This window comes from Carassius gibelio, chromosome B2 (genome assembly GCF_023724105.1).
Source record: "Carassius gibelio isolate Cgi1373 ecotype wild population from Czech Republic chromosome B2, carGib1.2-hapl.c, whole genome shotgun sequence".
Classification (NCBI taxonomy): Eukaryota; Metazoa; Chordata; class Actinopteri; order Cypriniformes; family Cyprinidae; genus Carassius; species Carassius gibelio.
This window is the reverse complement of record NC_068397.1, coordinates 15,692,878-15,718,321: the sequence shown is the minus strand read 5'-3', so window position 1 is coordinate 15,718,321 and position 25,444 is coordinate 15,692,878. Positions and strand designations below refer to the sequence as shown.

The 25,444-nt window shown below is 37.3% G+C and overlaps 2 protein-coding genes across 5 annotated transcripts in view; one reads left to right on the top strand and one right to left on the bottom strand.

The window, feature by feature from the left end:
• The first annotated feature begins 1,406 nt into the window (after positions 1–1,406).
• On the top strand, positions 1,407–19,813 carry xirp1 (xin actin binding repeat containing 1). Of its 3 annotated transcripts, XM_052548720.1 has the most exons (9): positions 1,407–1,757; positions 2,803–2,906; positions 2,990–3,044; positions 3,132–3,464; positions 4,303–4,390; positions 11,421–11,575; positions 11,833–11,889; positions 12,682–17,145; positions 17,591–17,730. In XM_052548720.1, exons 2-9 carry the CDS (start codon positions 2,803–2,805, stop codon positions 17,591–17,593), a joined length of 5,259 nt encoding a protein of 1,752 aa, XP_052404680.1. In that variant the 5' UTR covers positions 1,407–1,757; the 3' UTR covers positions 17,594–17,730. The 3 variants fall into 3 exon arrangements, with proteins under 3 accessions (XP_052404680.1, XP_052404678.1, XP_052404679.1); XM_052548718.1 differs by lacking the exons at positions 1,407–1,757; positions 2,803–2,906; positions 2,990–3,044; positions 3,132–3,464; positions 4,303–4,390 and adding an exon at positions 5,758–7,058 and having other exon boundaries at positions 12,682–19,813; XM_052548719.1 differs by lacking the exons at positions 1,407–1,757; positions 2,803–2,906; positions 2,990–3,044; ... (2 more) ...; positions 11,421–11,575; positions 11,833–11,889 and adding an exon at positions 11,898–12,539 and having other exon boundaries at positions 12,682–19,813.
• A 3,972-nt stretch (positions 19,814–23,785) lies between these two features.
• The window catches only part of slc22a13a (solute carrier family 22 member 13a), a 3,589-nt gene continuing 1,930 nt past the window's right edge, over positions 23,786–25,444 (bottom strand). For both annotated transcript variants that reach the window (XM_052548733.1, XM_052548732.1), the window contains 6 exons: positions 25,382–25,444; positions 25,206–25,300; positions 24,888–25,102; positions 24,704–24,812; positions 24,417–24,623; positions 23,786–24,201 (listed from right to left, as the gene is read on the bottom strand). The exon at positions 25,382–25,444 is cut by the window's right edge. In XM_052548733.1, coding sequence (XP_052404693.1) covers positions 24,138–24,201; positions 24,417–24,623; positions 24,704–24,812; positions 24,888–25,102; positions 25,206–25,300; positions 25,382–25,444 — 753 coding nt within the window. In that variant the 3' untranslated portion in view covers positions 23,786–24,137. The remainder of the gene's footprint in view (positions 24,202–24,416; positions 24,624–24,703; positions 24,813–24,887; positions 25,103–25,205; positions 25,301–25,381) is intronic.

Sequence of the window (25,444 nt, the reverse complement as noted above, 5' to 3'; positions counted from 1 at the left end):
ACTTCTGCTCCAGTAATTCTCATTGTGCTGCAGAGGATTCTCTTGGGTTCAACCTGTGTCTAAGTATAGCTCTCTATAAAAAAGTTTGCTGTAGTGCTACACATAGGTTTGGAAATACAGTACACCTTTCTCATTTCATTCACTGAGATCAAGATCTTTGTAGAGCTGTAGACAAAGAGAAGACAATGTGCAATCCAAGACCGACAGCAAAAAAATAAAATAAATAATAATAATACAAATCAAGTTTTCAAATGCCCGAGAATGTAATGACAGTCATTAAAAAAATCGAATGTAATTCAAATGCCCTTCATTTCTTTATAAAACAGAACTGCATTTTCCTCTTTAGTTATTAATAATTATTGTGTCGCAATAGTGAGTCATAAAGCACCAGAAAGAGAGATGACCAATAACGCCATTAGGGGTTTTATTGTTATCCTCCCCCACATCATTCACTATATAAATGTGACATATCCTCTTACGTTGCTTTGACGTCACTATGGGAAAAGCGACTGTCTGAAGCGGAAGGATGTGTCCAACTAGGGCAGAAATGGAGAAACGAGGACCGAGGATGTTCAGTCGACGTGTATAAAAGAATGACAAAGCGAAAAATGAGGATGTGATTTCTTGTAAAGAAAAGCAAAGTGAAATATCATTATGAAAGTTCAGGATTAGAAAGAGCAAAAATAGGACTGATTATGCACAAAAAGAATGTGTAACAATTATAAAATAGTTAGATAAAAAACACTTCGTTTATGCTCAAAGCACTAGCTAAAAGCACAAGATCTATATATATATATATATATATATATATATATATATATATATATATATATATATATATAATGACGTCATGTACCTATGATTCAGTAATGCAGCATCTTAAATAATTACACATTTATGGGAACGAGATCGCCATCTAGTGGTGAATAAGCGACATAATATTGGGATCCCTGTTGACTAGCACATGACAGAGAGCAACAGAGACGTTATAAAGAAATCATAGACGTTTGTAGAGATACATGAAGGGAGAGCGCTTGTAAGTCTTGACTGTTGGCTGTTCTGTACATTTGTTTGAACAGCATGAGTAGGACTATTATATCTAATAGAAAATGTACAATATATAAAATTTCTGTTTTCGCACAAAAGAGGTTGCCTGTAGTCAAATTCTGTTGTACCATTCTGTTTCTGGAGCTTAGGATCTCAAAGTCCATAGATCAGCATCCAGATAAGAGCAGATGCCTCTTCAGTGCATGACCTGGAAGGTGCTGAACAATGTTAAGCATTCGTTCATTCACTGTCTGTGAATAGTAAGATGATGGCCAGAGCACACATGACCTCAGTTAAGTGCATACTAACCTTTACTTTGTTCAAGTGTTTTGTCTAGACTAACATCGAACAGACAGCCATAACTTGAAACCCTCTTGTTGATGAGCTAATGAGTTTACATTTGAATATCAGTATGCTAACATGCAAGGAAGCTGTCATCAGATTATAACCATTTTTCTTTTAATGCTCTACTTATTAGTAAACATAATTATCAGTACTGTAAACGCAATGTATACAAGTTCCATTTTATGCCTTTATTTTACCTTCATGTCAGATTTGGTGAGAAATAAGTGAGTTTTCCGGACACCAGAGGTCAGGCTGTAAATGAGGGACTTTGTCCTGTGTGACAGGAGTGTCTTGTGAGTGATGCTCCAGTTCACACTGCAGAGCGAAACAGAAGGAAATGAGGAGCGCAAGACTGATCACTCAAGGTAACTCTCTAGCTAAAGATCTATTGTTGGAATATTTTGTCAGTTCGGTTTTTTTTTTTAGGGGGGAGGTACTTAAAGTCATATTTAGGCTCATAAATAGGCAAATTACCCAAATTTAGTCTAATGAACATTTAGTCATATTAAATGAACTGCAGTAACTGTATAGTGTTTTGATTCTGATTGATGTTTTAGAATATTTCTTCTATTCACTTTAATTTTATTCCTGTGTACATGATTTTTTTTTTTAAATCTGAACTTGTTTTGCTATTTGTGCGTATTTTGTTAAAACTGCACAATACAGCAAAGCTTTCAATGTGTAATGTAACGAAGTATATGAATGATAAACATTAACTGAGTCAGATGAGAGAAGGGCTGCCAAGAAGGTGGATCATGTGACCAAAGTCATTTACACACTGGTTTACTGGTGCTGTGTTAAACTGGATTAACAATTAATTTCAAGATCTATTTATATATTTTAAAATATTTTCCTTTTTTTGTGTTTATTTTGTATTATATTAATCTACCACAGCTGTTTGAATTAAATTAGGAAATAAATAAATTAAAATGAATTAAATAAAAAATAATAAGAGTATGATCTTTTTATTTGTCTTCATCCTGTAATCTACGGTGTTTAACAATTGTTTTTTGAAAAGAAAATACAAACAAATAATTGAAAATTATTGTTTATATACATTTACATTTAAGTAAAGAAAAAATCGAAGATGTGACGTTGTATTATTAGAAATTAATGCTATATTAAATGCTTGGTCAGTGTCGTTGTGGGTTTTGGTTCTTTTGCTGTTATGGGTTATAAAGACCTTTGAAATACTGAAATCGTTTGGCTTAACAATATGGACATATAATGCAGTCAAGACCTGCCTGGAACTACTTTAGCCATGGCTTTCGCTGAAAATAACTGCTCACACATTCTTCAACCAATCAGATTCAAGCATTCAACGGCCCCCGTAGCATAAAAAATGTAAATTCAAAGTTCAAATAACTGTTTTGTGTTTGATTTCCTTACTGATTTATTTTCTCCACTAAGATGAGCTTAACCTTGAGAAGAAGCCAATCTCTTAAGAGCCTCTCTGGAGGTCATAGTTCATGGTTTTGGGACAGAAGGACACCCGTTTCTCAGCTTGTTGAAAGGTAAATATGCAGACTACCATGTTCTATGTACAATATTTCACCTGTTCCTTGAAGTTTATTTCCTAAACTGGTTGTTTTGTTAGGTATGAGAGCTGTGTGGATCTCACAGATATTGACAGAGAAGAGGCATATTCCAAGGTAAAATCTCTTTGATTGATTGTATAATAAGTGGAATAGCAATACTCTCAATCAATTGCGGCATACATAGATCTCTGTATCCCACAGTCATCCGGCCTGCGAAGATCAAACCATGAAGAGAATAAAGTTGAAAATCTCTGGAGGAGATACGAGTCCCTCAGTGGGACAAATAACACCTTGTCCAGAAGTATTTCAATGGACATGCTGCCCCAGCCAGACCTGGTGGGCCCTAAAGCTCAGAGGGTCTTGTCTGAGTCAAAGAAGTATGTAAGCAGCCCTCGGCTCAACGTCACACCACAGACCAAAAGCAGCCCAATGAGTCCCAGTACCTCACAGTGGAGGGAGGCACCGACGGGGTGGGAGAAAGTCTATTCTGGTGCCACTACTGTCACCAGCGCCAAAAAGGACAAGGCTCATCAGGTGTGTGTAACAGTCACGTCATGTTTTATTTCCGTCTGTGTTTGTAAAACATGGACGATCTTGACTTAAGAAAGCAATATGTATGCTTTTCTCCTAATTTCATCGCTAAATTATGTGTTCAGCCCAGGGTTAGTTAAAACTAAAACTAAATCTATTCAAAACATTTTTGTTAATTGACATAAATCTGAAATAAAATGAAAAGGATTGATGTAAATTGAAACTATAAAAAAAAGAAAACGAATGTTTAAGTTGAAGCACTGAAATTAACTGGAAATAAAAATTTAAACTGAACTATATAATAATAAAGTAAAAGCACATTTAAAAAAATAGCGTACACATTTTTACAAAATGAAGATTAACATATAAAAAGAAAAGCTAATTCAATTAGTATATAAACAATACTTAACTGTTTCAGAGTCTATTCAATAGGAGCTGACACACTTTAAAATAGAGATACAAAATATGCTAATCTTCTAATATTATTTTTTTATTATTTTTAGTAATATTATTTTTATTATCATAAATAACTATTATTATTTATACTCTGTCATAAGAAGTCAAACAGGGTTTGGATTCAGTTCAATATGAATTCACATGTTTTTAATAATAACAAAAAAAGATTAAAAACAATAAATCAACATTGCCTTAATAATAACACTATGTTTATTTTATATTAAAAATCTATTGTTAACCTGTCCTAACCTGTCTAAAATAGGATAAAACAGTAAGTAATTATATTACTATTATTATAATAAATATGAAAATAACTTAATATATTTTATATTTTTTATATAATATTATAATATATAATAAAACATATTTTTGATTCCCTTGATAGAAAGAAAAAACCTTCAATGAGCCAATGAGAAGAAGGACAATCAGTGGGGTTCCTGGATGTGTCACCCGATCCTCCACTGGACCGAATGGTAAGTTGATTAACACATTATAAATACAACTAATTATTTGTACAACTAGTGTAAATGAGGGAGAATATATTTGCCAGTTATTTCTTCTTAGCTCAGCTGTGATGCAGGCAGTAACCGTGAGGTCAAAGGTCATGTGAACTTTATGCACTATGTGAGACAAAACCTTGGCATCTAAAGTCTTCCTACACAAGCATGCGATGCCAGCTGTCTGTGTTAAAAATATTCCTCAAATAATCCTAACAGAATAGTTTCGATTTAACATCACAGACAAAATCCTGTCTGCAAAGAGTGAGTCGTATTTCACAGGTTTTCAATGAGGGCCGAGAGCAGGACTGAATGTGAGGACACGTAAGTATGTGCACAGTGCATTCAGGAGACATGAAATACTGTATACAGTGACAGTTATGCCACAAACCTTACATTCCTAACACTTGAGTAACACTTTGGACTGGGCTGATTCAGTGTCTTTACTTGAAGAAGAAAAAAACGCTGTGCCTACAATGGTGTTTTACTGTCATATAGTGGTCATAAATGTATTTTAGACATAGTTAAACCACTTTTATTCGAATAGTTCACCCAAAAAGGTATGACGTGTATGAGTTTCATTATTCTGCTGAACACAAAGGAAGATGTTTTGAGGAATGCTGGTAACCAAACGGTAGCCACTGACTTACATAGTATGGAGAAAAAAAACTGTAGAAAGTCAATGGCTACCGTCAACTGGTTGCTTTCTTCAAATCTTCTTTTGTGTGCAACATATGACGGAAAGACATACAAGTTTAGAACAATTTCTGGGCAGTTGATGACAGAATTTTTTTGGGTGAACTGTCCCTTGAACAAAGTAAGAATGTAATTTTATTACATTTACATTTAATAATTTAGCAGTTGCTTTAATCCAAAGCAACTTAAAAATGATGGTAATAGAAGCAATTAAAACAACAAAATTCAATGACAAAAAAACTAAAAACAAATGAAAAGTCCTGGTAAGTCTAATGCAGTACATGTAGGAAGTTTTTTTTTTAATAATAATAAATAAAAAAGAATTAAATATAGATAGAAAAGAGATAAAATACACTGAGCTAGTGTTAGAGGGTCAAGTTGTTTAATAAATAAAATAAAACAAGTAGATAGAATAGAAATAGAGTAGAGAGAAAGTGTGTGTAGAAGAGATGTGTCTTTGGATTTAAGAAACCCAGAACAATAGATTATTAATATAAATAATATTATAAAATTATATTATAAAATTATAAAATTAATATAAATATACAATTTTGGTCATGTAAGCATTTTTTTAGTCATATAATTGAATTATAATTAATACAAATTTATTTTAAAGAAAAATAAAATTAGCAACTTTGCAAAAATAGAAAAAGTTTTTTTTTTAAAGTATATTTGTATATGTAGAACATATTAATGTTAATGTGATGAACTGTGTGAACTGACTTAAAACAGTCACTCTTTTACAAATGAAGTTTGTTAAGTGTCCAAACAGTTTTCAGGACCACTTTATACAATATTTTAAAAATATACAAGTTCTGTATATTATAGTCTTATCCACAATATTCCCCAAAACACAAAGAGACTATATTAAAACCTGTTAACTGTCACCCGTCCCGTCAGTGGCCCCCTACGTTTAATTCACTATATTACAATTAAATCCTAATCTAATCATGACAAACTATATATTGTTGGAAATGTCTAAAATAGATATTTTACCAATCTTTTTTATTAAAAAATTATGTAGGAAAAGTAATAGATTAATTTATGGCAAGAGTGCACCTCTTTGTTGCCTTTTTCTGTATCACGCTTTAGAAATCTTTAGAAATTATACATCACTTGAAAACTTAAAATCTGAAAATTCATCCTTTGAAACCCATTTTAAAATTAAACATTGCATTAACATGAAAAATGGTACATCAAAATCATGTTACAAAATGTTTTCAGTCATGAATCATACAAATTTAGATTTGGATCACGCACTTTCAAGTCTATGTCCAAAAATGTGAGTGACAGTTAAGAGGTTAAAGCTTAATTAAACAGAACCATGTCATTATCGCCTCAGGCTCTGTTTCAACAATTCACAAGTATTAATCCTCACAAGTACATTTATGGCTTTATTCAATGCCTTATTACTATTTTGAGATGTATTAGCAAGCTCTGTCGACACCATCAAACGTCACTTGGCATGACATTCCTATTAGTAGTATCCAGTTTTAGGATTTTTTTCATAAACAGTTAAAAATAGAACTGTTACATGAGAATCTTTCTGAACAGTCAGCCAAAAAGCCACTGAAATTAAAATTTCAGTACCTTTTAAACATCTGCTGGCATTAGGAATGATATCTAGACTAATGTGGGAATTATGCTGAAGGGGGTTCCCTGTGCCCCAGTCACTTCCAGAAGCCCTGATTGACTCAGGCGTGTGGAGGACCGCCCATGCTGCTTCCAAAATAGCAGGCTGGCCTCATCCCTGCTCCACAGTGAGCAGTGATAAAAATCAGCTGTCAGCCATTAGAAAGCACAGAGTCAGACAGGACTAGCACTACAGACAGCCTCAGAGTCAGACGAACACTCACAGAGACACACAAGTCATCACCTGCGGAAATATATACAAGACTGAGGCTTTAAAGGCAGTAAGACCTGCTATCAGGAACCAGCCATTCACTCTGTGAGTACAGTAATACACCAGATTATATAAACTAAATATGACATAAATTAAAATATTGTCATTTAAATTTGGATTTGGGAACTGTTTCTTAATTATAGCAGAACAGTCATGTTGTCGTTTTAAATGCAAATTTCAAATGATCCACTGATGTCAGGCTGCACGTCTAATGATGTAATGACAATCATCTAAAATGTATAATAATTAACCCCAAGTAAAAAAATAAAGGCAGTTACTTATTTAACCTGAGCTCTAAAAACAGGATGTTAAAGTAACAAATATATACACACATTAACATTCAAAAGTTTGTGGAGTCGGTGAGATAAAAAAAAAAAAAAAAAAAAAAAAGTATTTTGCTGACCAAGACTCCATTTATTTTTGACCAAAAATACTTTTAAAATAGTAATACTGTTATAAATGATTACCATCTCTTTCTATCTCAATATATTTTCAAATGTAAATCCAAAAAAATATATTTTCAACAGTCATCACTCCAGTCTCTAGTGTCACATGATCCTTCAGAAATTATTCTAAAATGCTGATTTGCTCAAGAAACATCAATGTTGAAAACAGTTCATATTTTTGTGGAAACCATAAAACCTTTTTTCGGGATTCTGTGATGAATGGGAAGTCTGTAAAAACAATGTTTATTTCGTAACAATAAAAGACTCTTTACTTTTGTTAAAGTAATACATACCTATTGAATAAAAGTATTAATTTCTTTCTTTCTTTCTTTTTTATCTTACCAACCTCAGACATTTTGAATATTGTGGTTAATATCATAAAGTTAAACATGCCTTTGTCAATACTGCCCTATTTTAAGTCATGGTTTTAAGTTGTTGTGGTTTCAACAAGACCTTAGAGTGCTCACAGGAAACTAAGGAAGGCAGCTGAAGTGAATAAATACCAAGCGCATATCACGATAATTTGGACAGCTGTCGGCAGCACAAAAGCACTCACATTTTTGGACGCTAATAGCTGTGTCCTCCATTCCTGCTTCTGGATAGCTGTGAATGAGAGCTGACTTCATCATGTGTAGATCATTTCATGTAAATTCAATTTTAAATGAAAAAAGTAAACAGGGAGAGATGGTCAATGTTTAACTCAACAGAGGCCTTTGATCTTGTCCATAACCATACATTATAATTCCTTGATTACACCATTTATATCAGATTAGGCTTAATGGAAATGCAAGCTCACAAATATCAAATTAAATTTTACATAACCTTTAAACGCAGTGTTTTCATTTAAATCCTTAAGCTAAATGTTTTGTTGCTGCTGCTTCTTAAAACGTAATAATTTGACTGAATGCATTTTTAACAAACCAGAGAGCACAATATTCAGGCTTGTAGACAGCTTGATGATATCTCTCTTTGCTAAACAGTAACGACTATAGCGAGACCCCAGTATTGTGTGGCCCTGTTATTCTGTGTGCTCATCCAGCTATGCAAACGTTTTAAGCCCGGACTCGTGAGTGGCGCCAGTGATGGGTCCTGTTCTTTTGTCCCATGAGAGCTTACAGTGTGAAAAACAGAGGTATGCGTGAATACAGCTGACAGACCTGTGCTGCCTCTAGCGCTCCTGGCCTCATAGGGAAAGCTTTTGTTTTGATCAAGCTTACAGCAGCTTTACAATAATTTGATGTGCTCTTCGGCTGCTCCAAACCATAATTACATCATCATCAGGAATCACAAATGATCTACTCTAATTCAGCATTCAGAAATTTCAGGTCACGCCAAGCACACTAATCCAGAAGAAAAAAATTCTGGTGTCTGCTAAATAACCATTATCATTATAATAGCTATTTTACCACCACACAGTATTGTTTCTGGACGCCGATCCAAAAAATAAAATAATAAATCTCTGAAAATGCTTAAATGATGTTAGCAAAAATGTACATTTCCCATGGTCAAAAAAAAAGGGCTAGGTTCAGAAGGATGAATCAGGGAAGATTTGTCCAAGAGTGTTTTGTCCTCTGAGAATGTGAAACCTTAAAAAAGGGTCAGGATTGGGCTGACATGACTGTTGTTTCTTTTGCCATTTTCCAATGGTCATGCTAAGAAATACAATCAAATTGTAATAGCATATCTGAAAGATATACAGACAACTGACTGTAGCAAATGTAAAAAATAAAATAAAAATCTAGTCCAAATATTTTCCAATTACACATTCTTATTGTATCCGTGGCGCTAAATAGTTTCCAAAGGTCCTTGAAGTATAATAATAGCACACAGATAAAAGCATACCAACACCAGCCTCAGTCTATATATACACCACTATCAGAGCCACTAAATGGCCAAGGAACTGGGTCAGCTCACACTTGTCTTATTTCTAGCCTACTTCTGATTTACTGTCTAACACAAAAATGTTTTAAAAGCCTTGGGTTTGGTTTTTATTTATTTTTATGAACATAAAACGATGACAAAATCCGCTTAGATACAATGGCATAGATACCATTTCTGCTTCAGATAGTTTCTGTCACGTTTGCATTTCATAAAGCCTTTATAAACAGCTTTATGTAGGAGCTTTTTTTAATGCACACACAACATTTAAAAACAATCTTTTATAGACAATGCAAGTTAATGAATAATTAAATTGTGTTCTAATAATCACCAGGTAATACAAAAAAAAAACATAATCGACTATGGAAATCCATAAATTCTTAATCCAAAAACAAGTCAAATAAAACAATGACAAACATGTCATTAAATTACATTAAATTAAATTTATGCATTTAGCAGACGCTTTTATCCAAAGCGACTTACAGTGCATTCAGGCTATCAATTTTTACAAATCATGTGTTCCCGGGGAATCGAACCCCCAACCTTGCGCTTGCTTGCTAGCGCAGTGCTCTACCAGTTGAGCTACAGGAACACATGTCATAATAATTAATGATATACAAACCCAATTCCAAAAGAGTTTGGACACTTTACAAATTACAAATAAAAACAGAATGATGTGGAAGTTTCAAATTTCAATATTTTATTCAGAATACAACATAGATGACGTATCAAATGTTTAAGCTGAGAAAATGTAACATTTCAAGGGAAAAATAAGTTGATTTTAAATTTCATGGTATCAACACATCTCAAAATAGTTTGGACAAGGCCATGTTCACCACTGTGTGGCATCCCCTCTTCATTTTATAACAGTCTGCAAACGTCTGGGGACTGAGACAAGTTGCTCAAGTTTAGGAAGAGGAATGTTGTCCCATTCTTGTCTAAAACAGGCTTCTAGTTGCTCAACTGTCTTAGGTCTTCTTTGTTGTATCTTCCTCTTTATGATGCGCCAAATATTTTCTATGGGTGAAAGATCTGGACTGTAGGCAGGCCATTTCAGTACCCGGATCCTTCTTCTACGCAGCCATGATGTTGTAATTGATGCAGTATGTTGTCTGGCATTGTCATGTTGGAAAATGCAAGGTCTTCCCTGAAAGAGACGACGTCTGGATGGGAGCATATGTTGGTCTAGAACTTGCATATACCTTTCACCATTGATGGTGTCTTTCCAGATGTGTAAGCTGCCCATGCCACACACACTCATGCAACCCCATACCATCAGAGATGCAGACTTCTGAACTGAGTGCTGATAACAACTTGGGTTGCCCTTGTGCTCTTTAGTCCGGATGACATGGCATTCCAGTTTTCCAAAAAAAAACATCACATTTTGATTCATCTGACCACAAAACAGTTTTCCACTTGGCCACAGTCCATTTTAAATGAGCCTTGGCCCAGAGAAAACACCTGCACTTCTGGATCATGTTTAGATCTGGCTTCTTTTTTAACCTATAGAGTTTTAGCCAGCAACTACGAATGGCACGGTGGATTGTGTTCACCGTCAATGTTTTCTGAAAGTATCCCTGAGCCCATGTTGTGATTTCCATTACAGTAGCATTCCTGTATGTGATGCAGTGCTGTTTAAGGGCCCGAAGATCATGGGCATCCAGTACAGTTTTCCAGCCTTGACCCTTACACACAGAGATTATTTCCAGATTCTCTGAATCTTTGGATGATTATTATATGCACTGTAGATGATGATCAATTCAAACTCTTTGCAATTTTTCTCTGAGAAACTCCATTCTGATATTTTTCACCGCAGCATTGGGGAATTGGTGATCCTCTGCCCATCTTGACTTCTGAGAGACACTGCCACTCTGAGAGGCTCTTTTTACACCCAATCATGTTGCCAGTTGATCTAATAAGTTGCATATTGGTCCTCAAGCTGTTCCTTATATGTACATTTAACTTTTCAATTATATAGAAACCACTAATAAAGTTGCATACGCAATAGGAGTCATGATTTTTAGTTTATAAATTATTTCTGACTGTAGTTTTAAAACAATGTTTGTTTTTTTCTGTAAATTAGATAACAAACATTTCAAGAAAGACAGAAAATCTGCCTCCTATCAAGACCACAAACCTAAGTACACATCCTCTCCTATCCCGAGCGTGAAAGACAGATCTGCCCTTTACCTGTCAAAGGTAGCAGCTGCAGACTCCTCAGGATATATCGAACAGCAAGTGAGTGCTCACTGCATCTGTCATATCGCTCACAACACACAGGCATCTATGAGGTCAAGTGCTCAGACTGAATCACACACATGCATGCATTGCTGTGAAGTCTGGTACATGCTCTTTTTATAGTACATGTCTCTTGTTAGGAAGTATTTTCCTCAGTCACTAAAGTGATGTGTTGTTAAAACTGCTTTATGCCAATTAAGTAATGAGTGTCTTCTATGTAAAATGAGCAGGAATAATTAAACATGCTTCTTTTTCAGGGCAGTGCGTTCCAGGAGCACTCAATTTCAAGCGGAAAGAAGAAACAACAGAGCAAGGTATGACCAACAGTTCTAGCTGACTTTAAGTCTTGATCATCATGTAAGCCTGCTGTGTGACTAATGACTAATTATAATAGGTGCTGTGTTACTTATTTAGAAACAAATATAATGGAAATTACACCGTGAATGTCTTGGTGTATATGTGTGTGTGTGTGCGTAACAAGAATTCATTTAGCAATGCTTTATTACAATATTTCCACACAGGCAGGATATGTTACCATTATAATTAAATCAAAATCAAAGCCATGGTAACAGTGATGTTGTAAAAATGTAGCCTTGTTAATGACAGAATTTGTGATACAGTGAAAGTAGACTTCTTAATGGGTAAAAAGGCACACATATCTAAAAGGCACAGCATGAAAATCTTTTGAGTTTGTAGTCTTTGTAGCTTAATGCATTTTATGATATTCCTGCATTTAGTTGCCATTATAGCTGCCGTTTTGTTGTGGTCGCTGTGGATCATATTCTTGTTCCTATTCGTTCAAACTTTTTTTGTTTTCAAAAATGTTTGGAAATGAAACTGTATTTGTTGTGGAACATGAATTTCCTACTAACAAGGCTGAAAACCATCATAAATGAAGTCAAACCTCACATGAATGTGTGTGCAGTGAACTAAATCAGCTGTTCCAGCTAAACTCAAAAACAAGGTAAAGTATGGCTTTTAAGCTTAATAATACTAACATTTTTATTCGAAACAGAGTCTTAATTAAGAGTTTAACATAATGACAATTTAATTCATTGTGTTGTGGAGAGTAACTTGAGACTTCATACTTCTTCTTTGCATCCAAGATGGCAGAAAAAGCCAAACAGATAAAAGTGACAGATGTCTCCAGTGGAGATGATGATTTTCCTCCTCCTCCACCTCCTTTACCAAGACCTCAAGTTCTGGAATCACTTCAAAAGGATCAAAGCCAGATCTTTCTCCCCATACCACCTCCAAAAGAAACCTTCTCCGAGTTCTATCAGCATCGACAGAAAAGTGAACTGAAGCGTCTTTTTAAACACATTCATCCTGAATTAAAGATGAATCTTGATGATGTAGATGATGAACTAATAGATGCAATAAATCCCCAAGCAGGAGACACAGCATATCAGGGAGAAGTCCAGTCCATGCGCTGGATATTTGAGAACTGGACTCTTGACAATATTGGAGACCCACATGAAACTAAAAAACTTCTCAATGAGGAAAATCTTCAAGGTGGGGATGTGAGGGGCACATCCTCTTTGTTTGAGCATTCAGTGTTTGATGGTCAACACACATTAGTGGGAGAGAGGCCAGGTGTAGTAAAAGGAGATGTTCGCACATCCACCTGGTTGTTTGAGACACAGCCCCTAGATTCAATCAGTAAGACAAAGATGGAGAATGAGGAAATCGTGGAGGTCGTACTGAAGGAACCCGTTCAGAAGGGAGATGTGAGAGGTACACGCCTCCTGTTTGAATCCAAACCACTGGAAGCTTTAGGCCGCTGCTGCTCTGTTGAAGACCAGCACTTTTTAACACTCAAATCAGAACTCCAGGAGAATAAAGGAGATGTGAAGAAAACCGTCAAACTCTTTCAAGCAGATCCCTGTTGCGCAATTAGGGATAGCAGTGGCCAAATCCATGAAATCAAATCAATCTGTAGAGAGGAAATCCAAAGCAGTGAATTTAAAACCGCGCGTTGGCTTTTTGAAACTCAACCCTTGGACCACATTAATAAAGGAGCTGGTGTGAAAATAATTAGAGGGATCTCACTTGAGGAAGCCCAGAAAGGTGGTGTTGATGAGAAAAAATGGATGTTTGAGACCCAGCCACTTGATGCAATTCATGAAGGTGCCGTGGAAGAACAAAAGTTCAAAGGAACAGTGGAGGACATCATTGGGGAAGCAGATGTTCATAACAAACTAAAACTTTTTGAAAACCAACCCCTGTCATCTCTTAAAGGAGAGTTTGTTGGTGAAATTTCAGAGAAGGAGGCAATTGTTGGAGGAAATGTAGGATCCACACTATGGCTTTTTGAAACTCAGCCCATGGATACTCTGAAAGACAGCTATGAGGTGGGACAGCTTAAAAAAGTTGTGGTGTCAAGTGACGAAAAAGGGGAAGTTGAAGGCAAAAGGCTGCAGTTTGAGAAATGCAGTATTGGGAAAACTACAATTGACAGTGGAAACAAAGTTCAAGATGTTGAGAAAGGAGATGTGAAGACTTTCAAGAACCTTTTTGAAACATTACCTCTTAGTAACATCTCAGAGAAAGCACAAAGTCATATCGCCGAAATTACAGCTGGGGATGTCAAAGGCAACCGTTTACTATTTGAAACCACGCCACTGTATGCAATTAAAGACTGCGCTGGAAATTTCCACAAGGTCACGACTGTCAGTAGAGAAGAATCCATCAAAGGGAACGTACAGAATTACAAATGGATGTTTGAGACAAAATCCTTAGACCAATTTGAAGAAGGCAGTGGAAAAGTAGAGCTCATCAAGGGCATTACAAGGCAAGAGGACACGGCAGGTGATGTGAGGACAGCTAAATGGATGTTTGAAACACAACCTTTGGATTGCATCAATGTGATTAGAAAGAACGAAGCAGATTCAGTAGTAACGCAGGAAGAATTTCAAAAGGGTAACGTGAAGACGTGCAAATGGTTGTTTGAGACACAACCAATGGACATTTTGTATGAGAAATCAGAAAGGAACCAGAATGTAGAAGCAGTGCCAAAAGCTGATGTGAAGTCCCACACTTGGTTTTTTGAAACACAGCCACTGGATAACAATAAAGACAAGAAGGACTTCAGTTTGAAATTATGCAGTAGTGTGCAGGAAGACATTAAAAGTGATATGAATGTAAAGACAGTGAAGCACCTGTTTGAAACAGAAACTTTGGACAGAATAACAAAAAAGCAAACTGATTCTGGCCAAAATGTAAGATATGTCAGTCAGGTGGATATCCAGTCTGGAGATGTCTCACGTGTCAAGGAAATCTTTGAATCCAAGTTACTTCATGAAATAGGAAGTGAATGTGTCAAAGACTCTAAGGAGCAGAAAAACGAAATTCAGTCAGGTTCAGTCCACAGATTCACTTGGCTGTTTGAGAATCAGCCTATCAGTAACATTAATGAGAAGGAGGATGGAATAACTCAAAGTGTCAGTGATGTTGAGGTTGGTGATGTCGGAAGCAAGAAATTTATTTTTGAAAGTTTCTCTCTAGACAAAATCCAGGATAAAGACAAACTGCTTGAGCACCAGCCAATGAGTGTTGAGAAGCCCACAAGAAGCAGTGGTAATGTGAAGTCCAGCACTATGCTTTTTGAAACTCAGCCATTATATGCAATTAGAGACAAGGACGGACAGTTTCATGAAGTTACCACGGTAAAGAAAGAAGAAGTGATGAGAGGAGATGTCAGGGGTGCAAGGTGGATGTTCGAAACCAAGCCACTGGATACCATCCAAGCAGACAAAGAAATCTATGTCCTCCGTGCAGTTACACAAGAGGATGTGCACAAGGGAGATGTGAAATCAGCACGTTGGAAGTTTGAGACTCAGCCCCTTGACTCTTTCAAAGCTCAAGAAGGGCCCTCGGTGAGGGTTGTTGAAGATGTAGGCAATGGGAAAAGTGTGAAACAAAGCAAGCAACTTTTTGAGACTAAGCAAGCGGGTCAAAAGAAGTGTGTGCGAATGGTGAGTGTTACAGATGTTCAACAAGGTGATGTACGTACCTCAACCTGGCTGTTTGAGAATCAACCTATTCATACTATAAAAGGTGAGCCAGATCGGAACGCCATCTTGACAACTGTACATCGAGAGGATAACACAAAGGGAGATGTTAAACGCTGCACTTGGTTATTCGAATCACAGGCCTTAGATAAAATAAAGACAGATGAATCTATTGAAGAGCTTGCTTCATCAAAGGAAGAAATTCCCAAGGCAGACGTCAAAAGCACAACCTGGTTATTCGAGACCACGCCGCTGGACAAAATCACTATAGAGAGTGTGACAGACATACTCTTCCGCCTTTGCCATAATGCATTCATTCATTCAAGTGGAATCATCATCCAGGCAAATGATTATATGTATGTAAACATGGCAAAATATCAGATTGTTAAAAACGAGGGGCCTAAAGTTCAAAAAGAGGAAGTTGTTGAAGGTAACATCAGGAACATAATGCTGCAGTTACTGTTTAAACCGAACCTGAAACCTAAAGTTGTTCTACTTAAAGAGGACGAACAAGGCAAGATGCACAGCACAGTGCTTGAAATCCCATTCGGATTCACAGATAACCCTGAGGCAGAGTGTAAGGCCCAAGAAGCAGTTAAAATAATTGAGAACTTGCTCGTCCAACATAAAACAATCAAGACAGGCTTGGTGATGCAAGAATCCGAAGGTGGGCAGCCGGAGATGACAGTGTATTCCCTCCACTGTCAAAGCAACGTGACTGAGTCGCAAGACATTGCACGAGGAGATGTCAAATCCACCATTGGCAACCTCCTAGCCACTGCCCACAACCAGCAAACCAAACCGTCTTGCAGACTGGAACAAAACGAGAGGGGCAATGTTGATTTGTATCGAAGCTGCATTGAAAAGGGCGACCTTAAGAGTCTACAGCAAGAACTCTCTGAGGAGGAACTGTCAGACTCTTGTGGAGATAAAATTGAAATTATTCAAGGTGATGTCAAGGAAGCGAAGCGAAACCTAAATCAACAAAGGGATCAAATTGAAAGAACAGTCTTGGATGTTGTACCAGGAGATGTGAAGAATGTCAAAAAGGTTTTCTCAGAGTTCTGCATAGACCTGGACGTTGGAAACTGCGTGCCAAAGGAGGAGATCGTCAGAGGTGATATTTTGTCGGCCAAGCAGCAACTTGATGACGCAATCAAACAGCCAGTCATGGTCCAGAAGGAGGAAATCGTTTCTGGAGACATTAAGGCGACCCTTGAATCCTTGGAGAGGGCAAAACAACAAAGCATGCATGTGGAGCGTGAAGTCATCGAACCAGGCACTATTTACGATTTGAATATAGAGGCAGAAGAACTGTGCTCAGAAGAAAACAAAAGGAAATTAATTAAGGAGGAAATCATTTCAGGGGATGTTAAGGCTGCCAAAAGATCCCTGGAGAGGGCAAAGAACCAAAGCATGAGAGTAGAGCGAGAAACTGTCACTCCTGGAAAGCTATATAATATAAATGAATCGTCTCAGTGCCAAAGCAACACAACAGTGGAGCAGTCTACAACATCCTCCTTCAGTAACCAGCGGATTACTACAACATTTCGAAAGGTTAGTGACATAGAAAAGGATCAGGGATCCAACGAAGCAGTTTGCTGTCAGAATGAAGTGGGAGGGCGAGAAAATATAATACTTGTTAGTACAGATGATGACTCAAGAGCGATAGATAACAGTGCTCAGGTTTTAGAGTTAGTGCCAGATATCGTTAAAGGTGATGTGAAGGCTGCAATCCATTCATTACGAAGTGCTGCGACAGAGCAGAGAAGTGTAGTCAGGGAGGAAGTTGTTAGAGGTAATATGCAAGAGACACTCCAGTCTCTTGAGAAGTCTAGTATTAATATTTCTAAAGGAGATTTCAAGGCAGCAATGTTATTCAGACAATCAGGACAGTCTTACACACCAAGCAGAATGACAGACGACTCAGGGACTGTAGAATGCAAGCAGAGTTTTGTAAATTTGCCTTCATCTGACACTAAATTATCTTCTTCGGTTTCAGTGACCGGAAGTGAGCATCTGACGATCTCGGCACTGAATTCAGAATCTGTTAGCTCAGACGCGGACTGTTCAAAGCTCTCGAAACCTTTTTCAGGAAGAGACAAACATCCACCACCCATGCATTTAAAAATTGGTAATCAGATTAAAGATCAAAAGCCAATTATTCCACCAAAGCCATTACACATCACCACCAGCTCCAATCATATTACAGAAACCCCACATATTTGTCCAAGCTCACCTGAGCATCTTAGTAATAAGCAACATACTCCTGCAATCCCCCCCAAAGTTGCTCCCAGCAAAACTTCTTTGCATAGAAACGAAACTTTAAACCAAATTAAAGAAAAACCATGCAACATTCCTGAACCAGTTCAAAGGACAAACTTGACCGATCCTACGGATTTTCAAAAGATGCAGTATACTGAGCAATGGGTTCAAAATTCCCACATGCAACATACAGACACTCCATCAGTCAGTAAAACAGTCTCTCTTGATGACGAATCCTTTGCTTGTAATAGAGAAGGAATGGAGAAAAATGTGATTCAGAGGATAAATGCTGCAGAGGAGATCAGGATGTGTATGCAGAGTTATTCAAAGGATGATGACGAATTAAACAAAGGTTTTAAGGTTGCACTTCAGAATTTTGGAGAAAAGACAACAACCTCGGTTTTCCCAAAGAAAATTAAAGTTGTGCAAAAAGAAACCATCCGGGAACAGGCTAAAACTTCCGAAGAGAACACAAATAAAGTGGAGTTACACTCCACCAGCAGAGACACACCTGAAATGTGTGACGTTCCTTCTCAGAACCAAGTTGTTTTAAGAGAAAAGAAAGCTAGGAGAGAGACAGAAGATGAGCGCCGCCAGAGACTCTCCGTCCACAAAGATGAGATCATGAGGGGCAACGTCAAAGCAGCCATGGAGATCTTCGAAAACCTTATGAGACGAGAAGAGCTGAAGATCATTTTGTCAAAAGTTCAAGAAATAGAGGGGGAGACTTGTGAGGTGGATGTCAAATCTCTAACGACTTTGTTTGAGAATGTGCCTGCTTGGATTAGCAAGCCCGTAAAAAACATGAAACGCAGACATTGTCCAAGAGCTGGCACAGAGACAGAGGGCTTAAGAGATGATGTTGAGAGCATATCCTCTGTTGAGTCTGCATTTGAGGACCTAGAGAAAGCAAGCATGGATATCATCAGTTTGAAAGAACAGACATTAGCTAAACTCCTGGAAATTGAGGAGGTGATAAAAAAAGCTCTGTACTCGGTTTCAAATTTAAAGTCTGAGGCAGACATTGCTGGGTTGTCAGGCCTGTTTAGTGAATCCTTAAATGCGAGCAATGTCTCGCCAAATACTAAAAACATTAGGAAAATTAGCATTGTATCCAGCAAAGCAAAACCTGTGCAATCTAAACAGGTACAGAGTACTGATAACAGGTGTCTGCCCAAAGAGGTACCACATGTACATCAAATGAGCAAACCATGCTCAAATGTCCCCTGCTCGCCTTCATTCATTTCCATTCATTCTGCTGCAAGAAAACCTGCTGAGTCACCTGCATCCCTACAGCCTCACTCAGATATCCTGAAAGCAGCTGATCAACCTGATGCAAGTAGCATCTTTAGACAGTCCTCCCCTGACAAAAGCTCAGCCAGCCATGTTTGCACCCCTCCAAGTCCTAAGAGGAAAGTCAGCATTCTTGAAGTACAGCGCATTCCTGAGGTTGCAAGTGGAATCATTGGCACTAAAACTGTCAGTGAGAAATACGAAGAGATAGACTGCTTTGGGAACACTTACTTCTCTTCCAAAAGATCTACCTTTGTTACCAGGCAGTCTGAGGGTGAATTATCCGCCTCATATGATAAAATTACAAATCCAGGGAGATATGAAGAAATGGCTTCACCTGTTTCACAACATTCTGGCCAAACCTTCTCCTCAAATTCTTTGTCTAAAATCAAAGACAGAAAAGTGTTTGTTACTTTCAGTCATCCCAACACAGAAAAACATTAACCTGTCTGCCCATTTTGTTTTGTGGGAATTTTTTTTTTTTTTGCTGAATGTTAGCGCTATATTTCTATTTAAGATGCTTATGTATTAGTTTTATTGGTCCTCATTTTATATGCGTGTACAATAAAGAGTTTTACTGTAATGCTTTAAGAGCAAGGTTTTTTTGTACTGTTGCAATTCTTATGCTGTATATTAAAATTATCTAAAATAAAATACTTACAAAGCAGTATTTGTTTAATTTTTAAATTATTTCTATAAAAAACCATGCTATGACAATTTTGACCTTTTTTTCATAGGAGGTTCTTTACGCTGTGAACATCATGCATAAACTCATATTCCATGTCTATATTGTTGTCATAGTTCCTGTCACCTGCTAAAGAGATGTGCTCTGCATGCCTGATGCCAGTTTATCCAATGGAGAAAATGACGGCAGATAAACTAATCCTACATAGTTACTGTTTCTGCTGCAAACACTGTAATAAAAAGCTAAGGTGAGACAAGGATATCCCGATAATCCATTTTGAAATTCCAAAATCATTTTCCTATACATTAGAAGGCAAATCAGTTCGAAAAATATTTGTGTGTAATCCTAGAACATTATGAAATCTGTGATTCTTAATGACAATTACATTTGCTAATCAAAATATTGAATCAAATGATTTCCTCTAATCACAAATCAAGTACGACAACACTTAATTCCCTGGGAAATGTTCTGTTTTAGAGCATATACTTGAATCTTCACTTGTGTACTGTTGTTCATTACAGCATTTACAATTACTCTGCTCTTTATGGAGAGTTCTACTGCCCATCACATTACCATCAGTTGTTTAAGAAAAAGGGCAACTATGATGAGGGTTTTGGCCATAGACAACACAAAGACCGCTGGCTCGTTAAAACAGAGGAACCTAAACCTACTAACAAATTCAGCTCAGCACGTAAAACAGAGCTTACATGTGTTGATGCAACTGTAGATGAGCCTAGAGCACCATCATCTCGACAGCAAAGAAACAAAGATGATCAATTGAAATGTCCCGACAACACGAACAAGCTTAAAATAAGCTGGCCACCAGAAAGCAGGGGGACCCGACACAGCCCTGTATCACACAATACTTCCTCAGCCTCAAGAAGTACAACAGACTGGTCAAATCACAAGCCTTCTGCTGCACGAAGCTCCAGAAATGCTCTTGAAAAGAAAAGGTTTCATTCTGGGCTGGATGAAATGGACAAAACTGTTCAGCTATCACCTCGGGTTTATGAGAAGACAAACACATACGCCTCTCCCTCCACGATAAAAAGTGCACCACATTCAGAGGATGTTTATACAAATCATCCAAGAGGTACAAAATCATTGCAGAAGACTGCAGATAGAGCTGGAACACAAAGTAAAGTTTTAACAGGTGGGAAAGTGACAAGCAGAAACTTCAATTCTGTTACCTCAAGTACAGATTCTGTGAGAGGAGACAATTTGGCTGAAGATGGGAAAGCAGATAGCCCGACGAAAATTAAAAAGTCTGTCCGGTTTGTTTCAGATTTAAATATAGACAAGGAAACCAACACAGAGATAACCAGTGAAGAAGTTGAAAGCTCTACTGATGCTTTTGTTGAACCTGCAGCTGTTAATGTTAGAGTAATAACAGCAGATATGACAACCTTTGAATCAGGAATAGAAATAGAGGAATCACCTGTGGACGGTTTAATAGACAAAATGCACCATCCATACAGCCATGATTCTGTTGGATATCCCAAAGCTTTAGATGGACAAAGGCAGGATCCTTTCCTCCCGACTGTAGGAAAACAGGAAAGTGAAATAACAAAAGCAAATGAGGAAAATATGAGTGAGATGGAAACCATCCTGAATCTTGATGAACTGCAGATAAATGACATCCCAGCATGTGGTAAAGAAACATTTAAACCAGGTAGTGAATCATGTGATTTGGAGCAGGTTGATGAGACGAAAAAAGAGGTCATTGAAAGTAATGCCAATGCTGTAACCTCCAAAAATCAACAACCCACAGATATTATTAAGGTTGAATCTAAAGTCCCTGAGTTGTTGGATATGCCTCCAAAATCTGATAATAAAAGCAACACAAAGGTTGCTGACAAAAAGGCCATGGATAAAGGGAATAAAGGTTCTTGGTCTAAAGGTAAAAGCCCTCTTTCCAAACTCTTCACATCTGGTCCAAGTAGGAAAGAGAACAAAAGTGAGACAAAAATGGAAAGCAAAAGATCCGATGTCAAACCTAGAAATGTACTGGGCAGACTCTTTTCATCCTCTGAAATAGATTTAGAAATAAAGAAAACACCAGAAATCAAACCTGAAACTACATGTGAAAAGGAGCCAGAGAAAACTGGAGTCACTGTAGATGACACTACATTGATACAAGAAAATGTTTCCCTATTTCCCCCATCGTCTGAGCCCACCTGTCAAAACGCATCTCAAGAGCCCATAAACCCAACACAAAACCAACTAAGTGATGCTGCAGAAGAACCAAATCTAATCGAGAGCCTTGAAAATCCCATCCTATTGCATGATGGAAGCTCTGCTGACGAGACTGTACCATCAATAAACCTCGAGTCAATTGAACAGCACAAGCCCACTTCTGTTGGTTTTGGGGAGATGGAAAGAAATGAGGCTCTTATTCCTTCACAAGAACACATTCATGTAGATCTGACCTCTCTTGACTCTTCAAAACATTCAGGTCTTGAGGAGAGCCTCAGTTCCTCTTTGCCTCAGAATGAAGATACAACTGGTTTTCTTGATTCGTCTGATGCATTTACATCTCAAGTTGCAGGCCCTAACACAGATTCCATTGCTTTTTCAGGTTCAGATACACTTGATTATACACACAGTGACACATTGACAGACATTATGGATTTGGAAACTCCATCAGTAGATCTAGGGAGCTCCATTATTCAAGAAGACCCATTTGGAGAAAACACTCAGGGAGAAATTGGAGATATGACATCAGGTCCTTTTGTTAATTTGAATCAAAAGACTCTTGATATTTTTAGTTCATCAGAGTCAAGTATTGAGGCAAACTTGTATGGTTTTGGAAACACCTTAACTGAAGTCAATAAAAACGAAGCAGTTGTTTCCTTAGAAATGACTGATGATCCCTTTGGTATGAACAATGCACCAGTCCAAACAATGGATATATTTGGAGGTGACGATATGCTCACTGTCTTTGATCAATCGTCCACTAATAATTTCTTTGATATTATGACCAACAGTGAGACTCCTAGTCAAAACCCTTTTGAGGGAATAACAGATGGTCAACTGGAACCAAATGGAGTTTTTGACTTTATAAGTTCTGAAGATGTCCCCTCAACACTATCAGTTACTTCAAATGTGTTTGAACAGAAAAGCTCTGAAAATTTCATTCAAAGTGAGGTTAACAATGTTTTCGAGAGTAAAGGCAATCAATCAACCTCTAATGCGTCTGATCCAAACTTTTCTGGCCAAGAGCTAACCGAGCCATCTCAAATGGAAGCTTTTGACTTCTTCAGCTCTGAGAAAGATCCATCTACAGCTCCGTTCAGTCACATGAGTGCTGATCCTTTCTCAAATGACATCTTTGCAGGTGTTACTACAAATGCATTCAGTGTAGAAACACCTCAAAGAACTGCAAACCCATTTGACGATTTCACTGGGTTAGAGAGTCACGGTGAGGCTGCAGAGACCAAAGCGAGCAACATATTTCCAGATGACATATTTTCATCGATTCCTGCCATGTCTCAAGAACCAGCACAGGATACCCTCTCCGTACTTAATCCAACAAACCCTGACAACAGTGCTGTGCTGCAGCAAAAGCCTGAAAATGACTGGATGTCTGACTTTTTGGGGTAGTGTCGGTGCCATTCTTCATTACACACACAAAAGATTCAAATTTTACATTTAAATAAGCAGATATGTTGATTTGCCTTTGCTGTACTATTTAGTACAATGCACAAATTTTATTTCTGACATTTGATTGATTGATTAATGTATATTTAAGTATTCTTATATAATGTGTTACTTTTTTAGATCTGAATAATCAATGTATATTAATACAAGTGTCAATATCTAATGTAGTGTTACTTAATGTTTTTAGAGAAAAACAAATGTTAGTATTTGACAAATTCATTGTGATTCTACAGAGGTTGTTCAGTGAAATCAGACTAACATTTTTCTACTTTGACTGTATTAATCGGTAATATTTTTATGCCTGCTATGACTAATAGTTCTTTGACATAGGGGAAGAATAAATAGATTTATTTAGCAAAGTTTACTTAAAATAATCCATTTAGTCATCATATAATCCACAAATACAAATGCAAGAAATGCGTCATGTTAATGTTGATCATCAACCAATGTACTGACCATGTTCATCCAAAAAAATAAAATAATTGGGTCATACAATGAGGTTTATTGCATATTATTTTACATATAGAACACTAAATCTACAAATATATTTGATAAACTGCAGAAATTAATAACTGATTGTTATTTCTACATATCACTACAATGTTAACCATTAAACAGAACAATAACACTAGCAACAAAGACAAGGTTATAACTTGGTTGCTTTGATGTCTTCACAATCTCCAGGTGCAGAGTAAGCCTTTTTTGTTTGCCTTTTGAGAGATAGAGGGATAGTGTGTTATTTTCTCTTATTTTTATAAAATGTATAATACTTAAGAGGCTTAATGTGTAACTTAAGTATTACAGAGTCATGCAACTGAACACTTAATGTTGGCATTGCAAAAAAACACTTTCATCAACAGGATTTCATTAAATAGAAGTATTTCTGACCAGTTTTGAAAACTCTTTCAGTGTTTAGTACATGTACCTCTTGCCCTCTGCCTCCTCTGTTGAACCAGGCAGCTCAGTGCGTCTGGTCTCAGGAAGCAGGAAGGCCATTATCCCACTTGCTAGTGACAGGCTGCCTAACACCAGAGTGGGAATAGTAAAGTGGTAGACCTCCAGCATGTTCACCACAGGAGCCAACATGCTTGCGACTCGTGCTGCAGTGGAGCCCAGGCCCATCGCTGTCTGACTGGAAATCAGAAGGCGATTATTACATAACTTCATTGAAACCATCAGTCTTCTACAGAAAAACAACACGGTCATGCTTACCGAATGGAGGTGGGGAAGAGTTCTTGAATATAAACGTTGCAAATACTGCCTGCGCCGTTCATGAGAAATCTTCCACAAGTGGCAAGAGCAGCGACGGCGATGGAGTTACCTTAAGAAGAGCATCACATGGTCAAGTGCTGATTCTTTATATGTTACAGTGGGTTACATAAGGAAAAGGTTTTACTTTGTGGAACAGCAAGTGTCAGGAGACAGAGGGACCCTCCTACTATGAGGGCACCCATCAGAGACACCTTCCTTCCAGCCGTTTCCAAAGACCACATGCAGAAGAAGTGGACAGGAATCTCAGAGACGCCGAATATGAGTTGATTGAGAAAAATATCAAGGCCAAACTTCCCCACATTCAGAGAGAGGCTGTAGTATGCTAGGTTAAGCGCACACCTGAATATAAACAATATAGAGGACCTTTCAATATGGGTTTTGATATGGACGGAACCATTGGAAAATTGTTTTAAAACAAAAGTTTCTCTGTGAATCAACTCACCATGCGAAAGTAATGGTTAAGAAATACTTCCTGAGTACACGGGAAGCAAAAAGGGTTTTTATACTTCCCATTTCAACAGGCTTTTCATTTAGGACCTAACAAAAGATGTTATCCATATTGTGTCATTTAAGAAAAATGGGCCCGTCCATGTGTTAATTAGTGAAATATATCTCCACCTTCTCCACTAATGAGTCTGGAACTGTACGTTTGTTGATTGCTGCTGCCTTCTGAATGAGTTC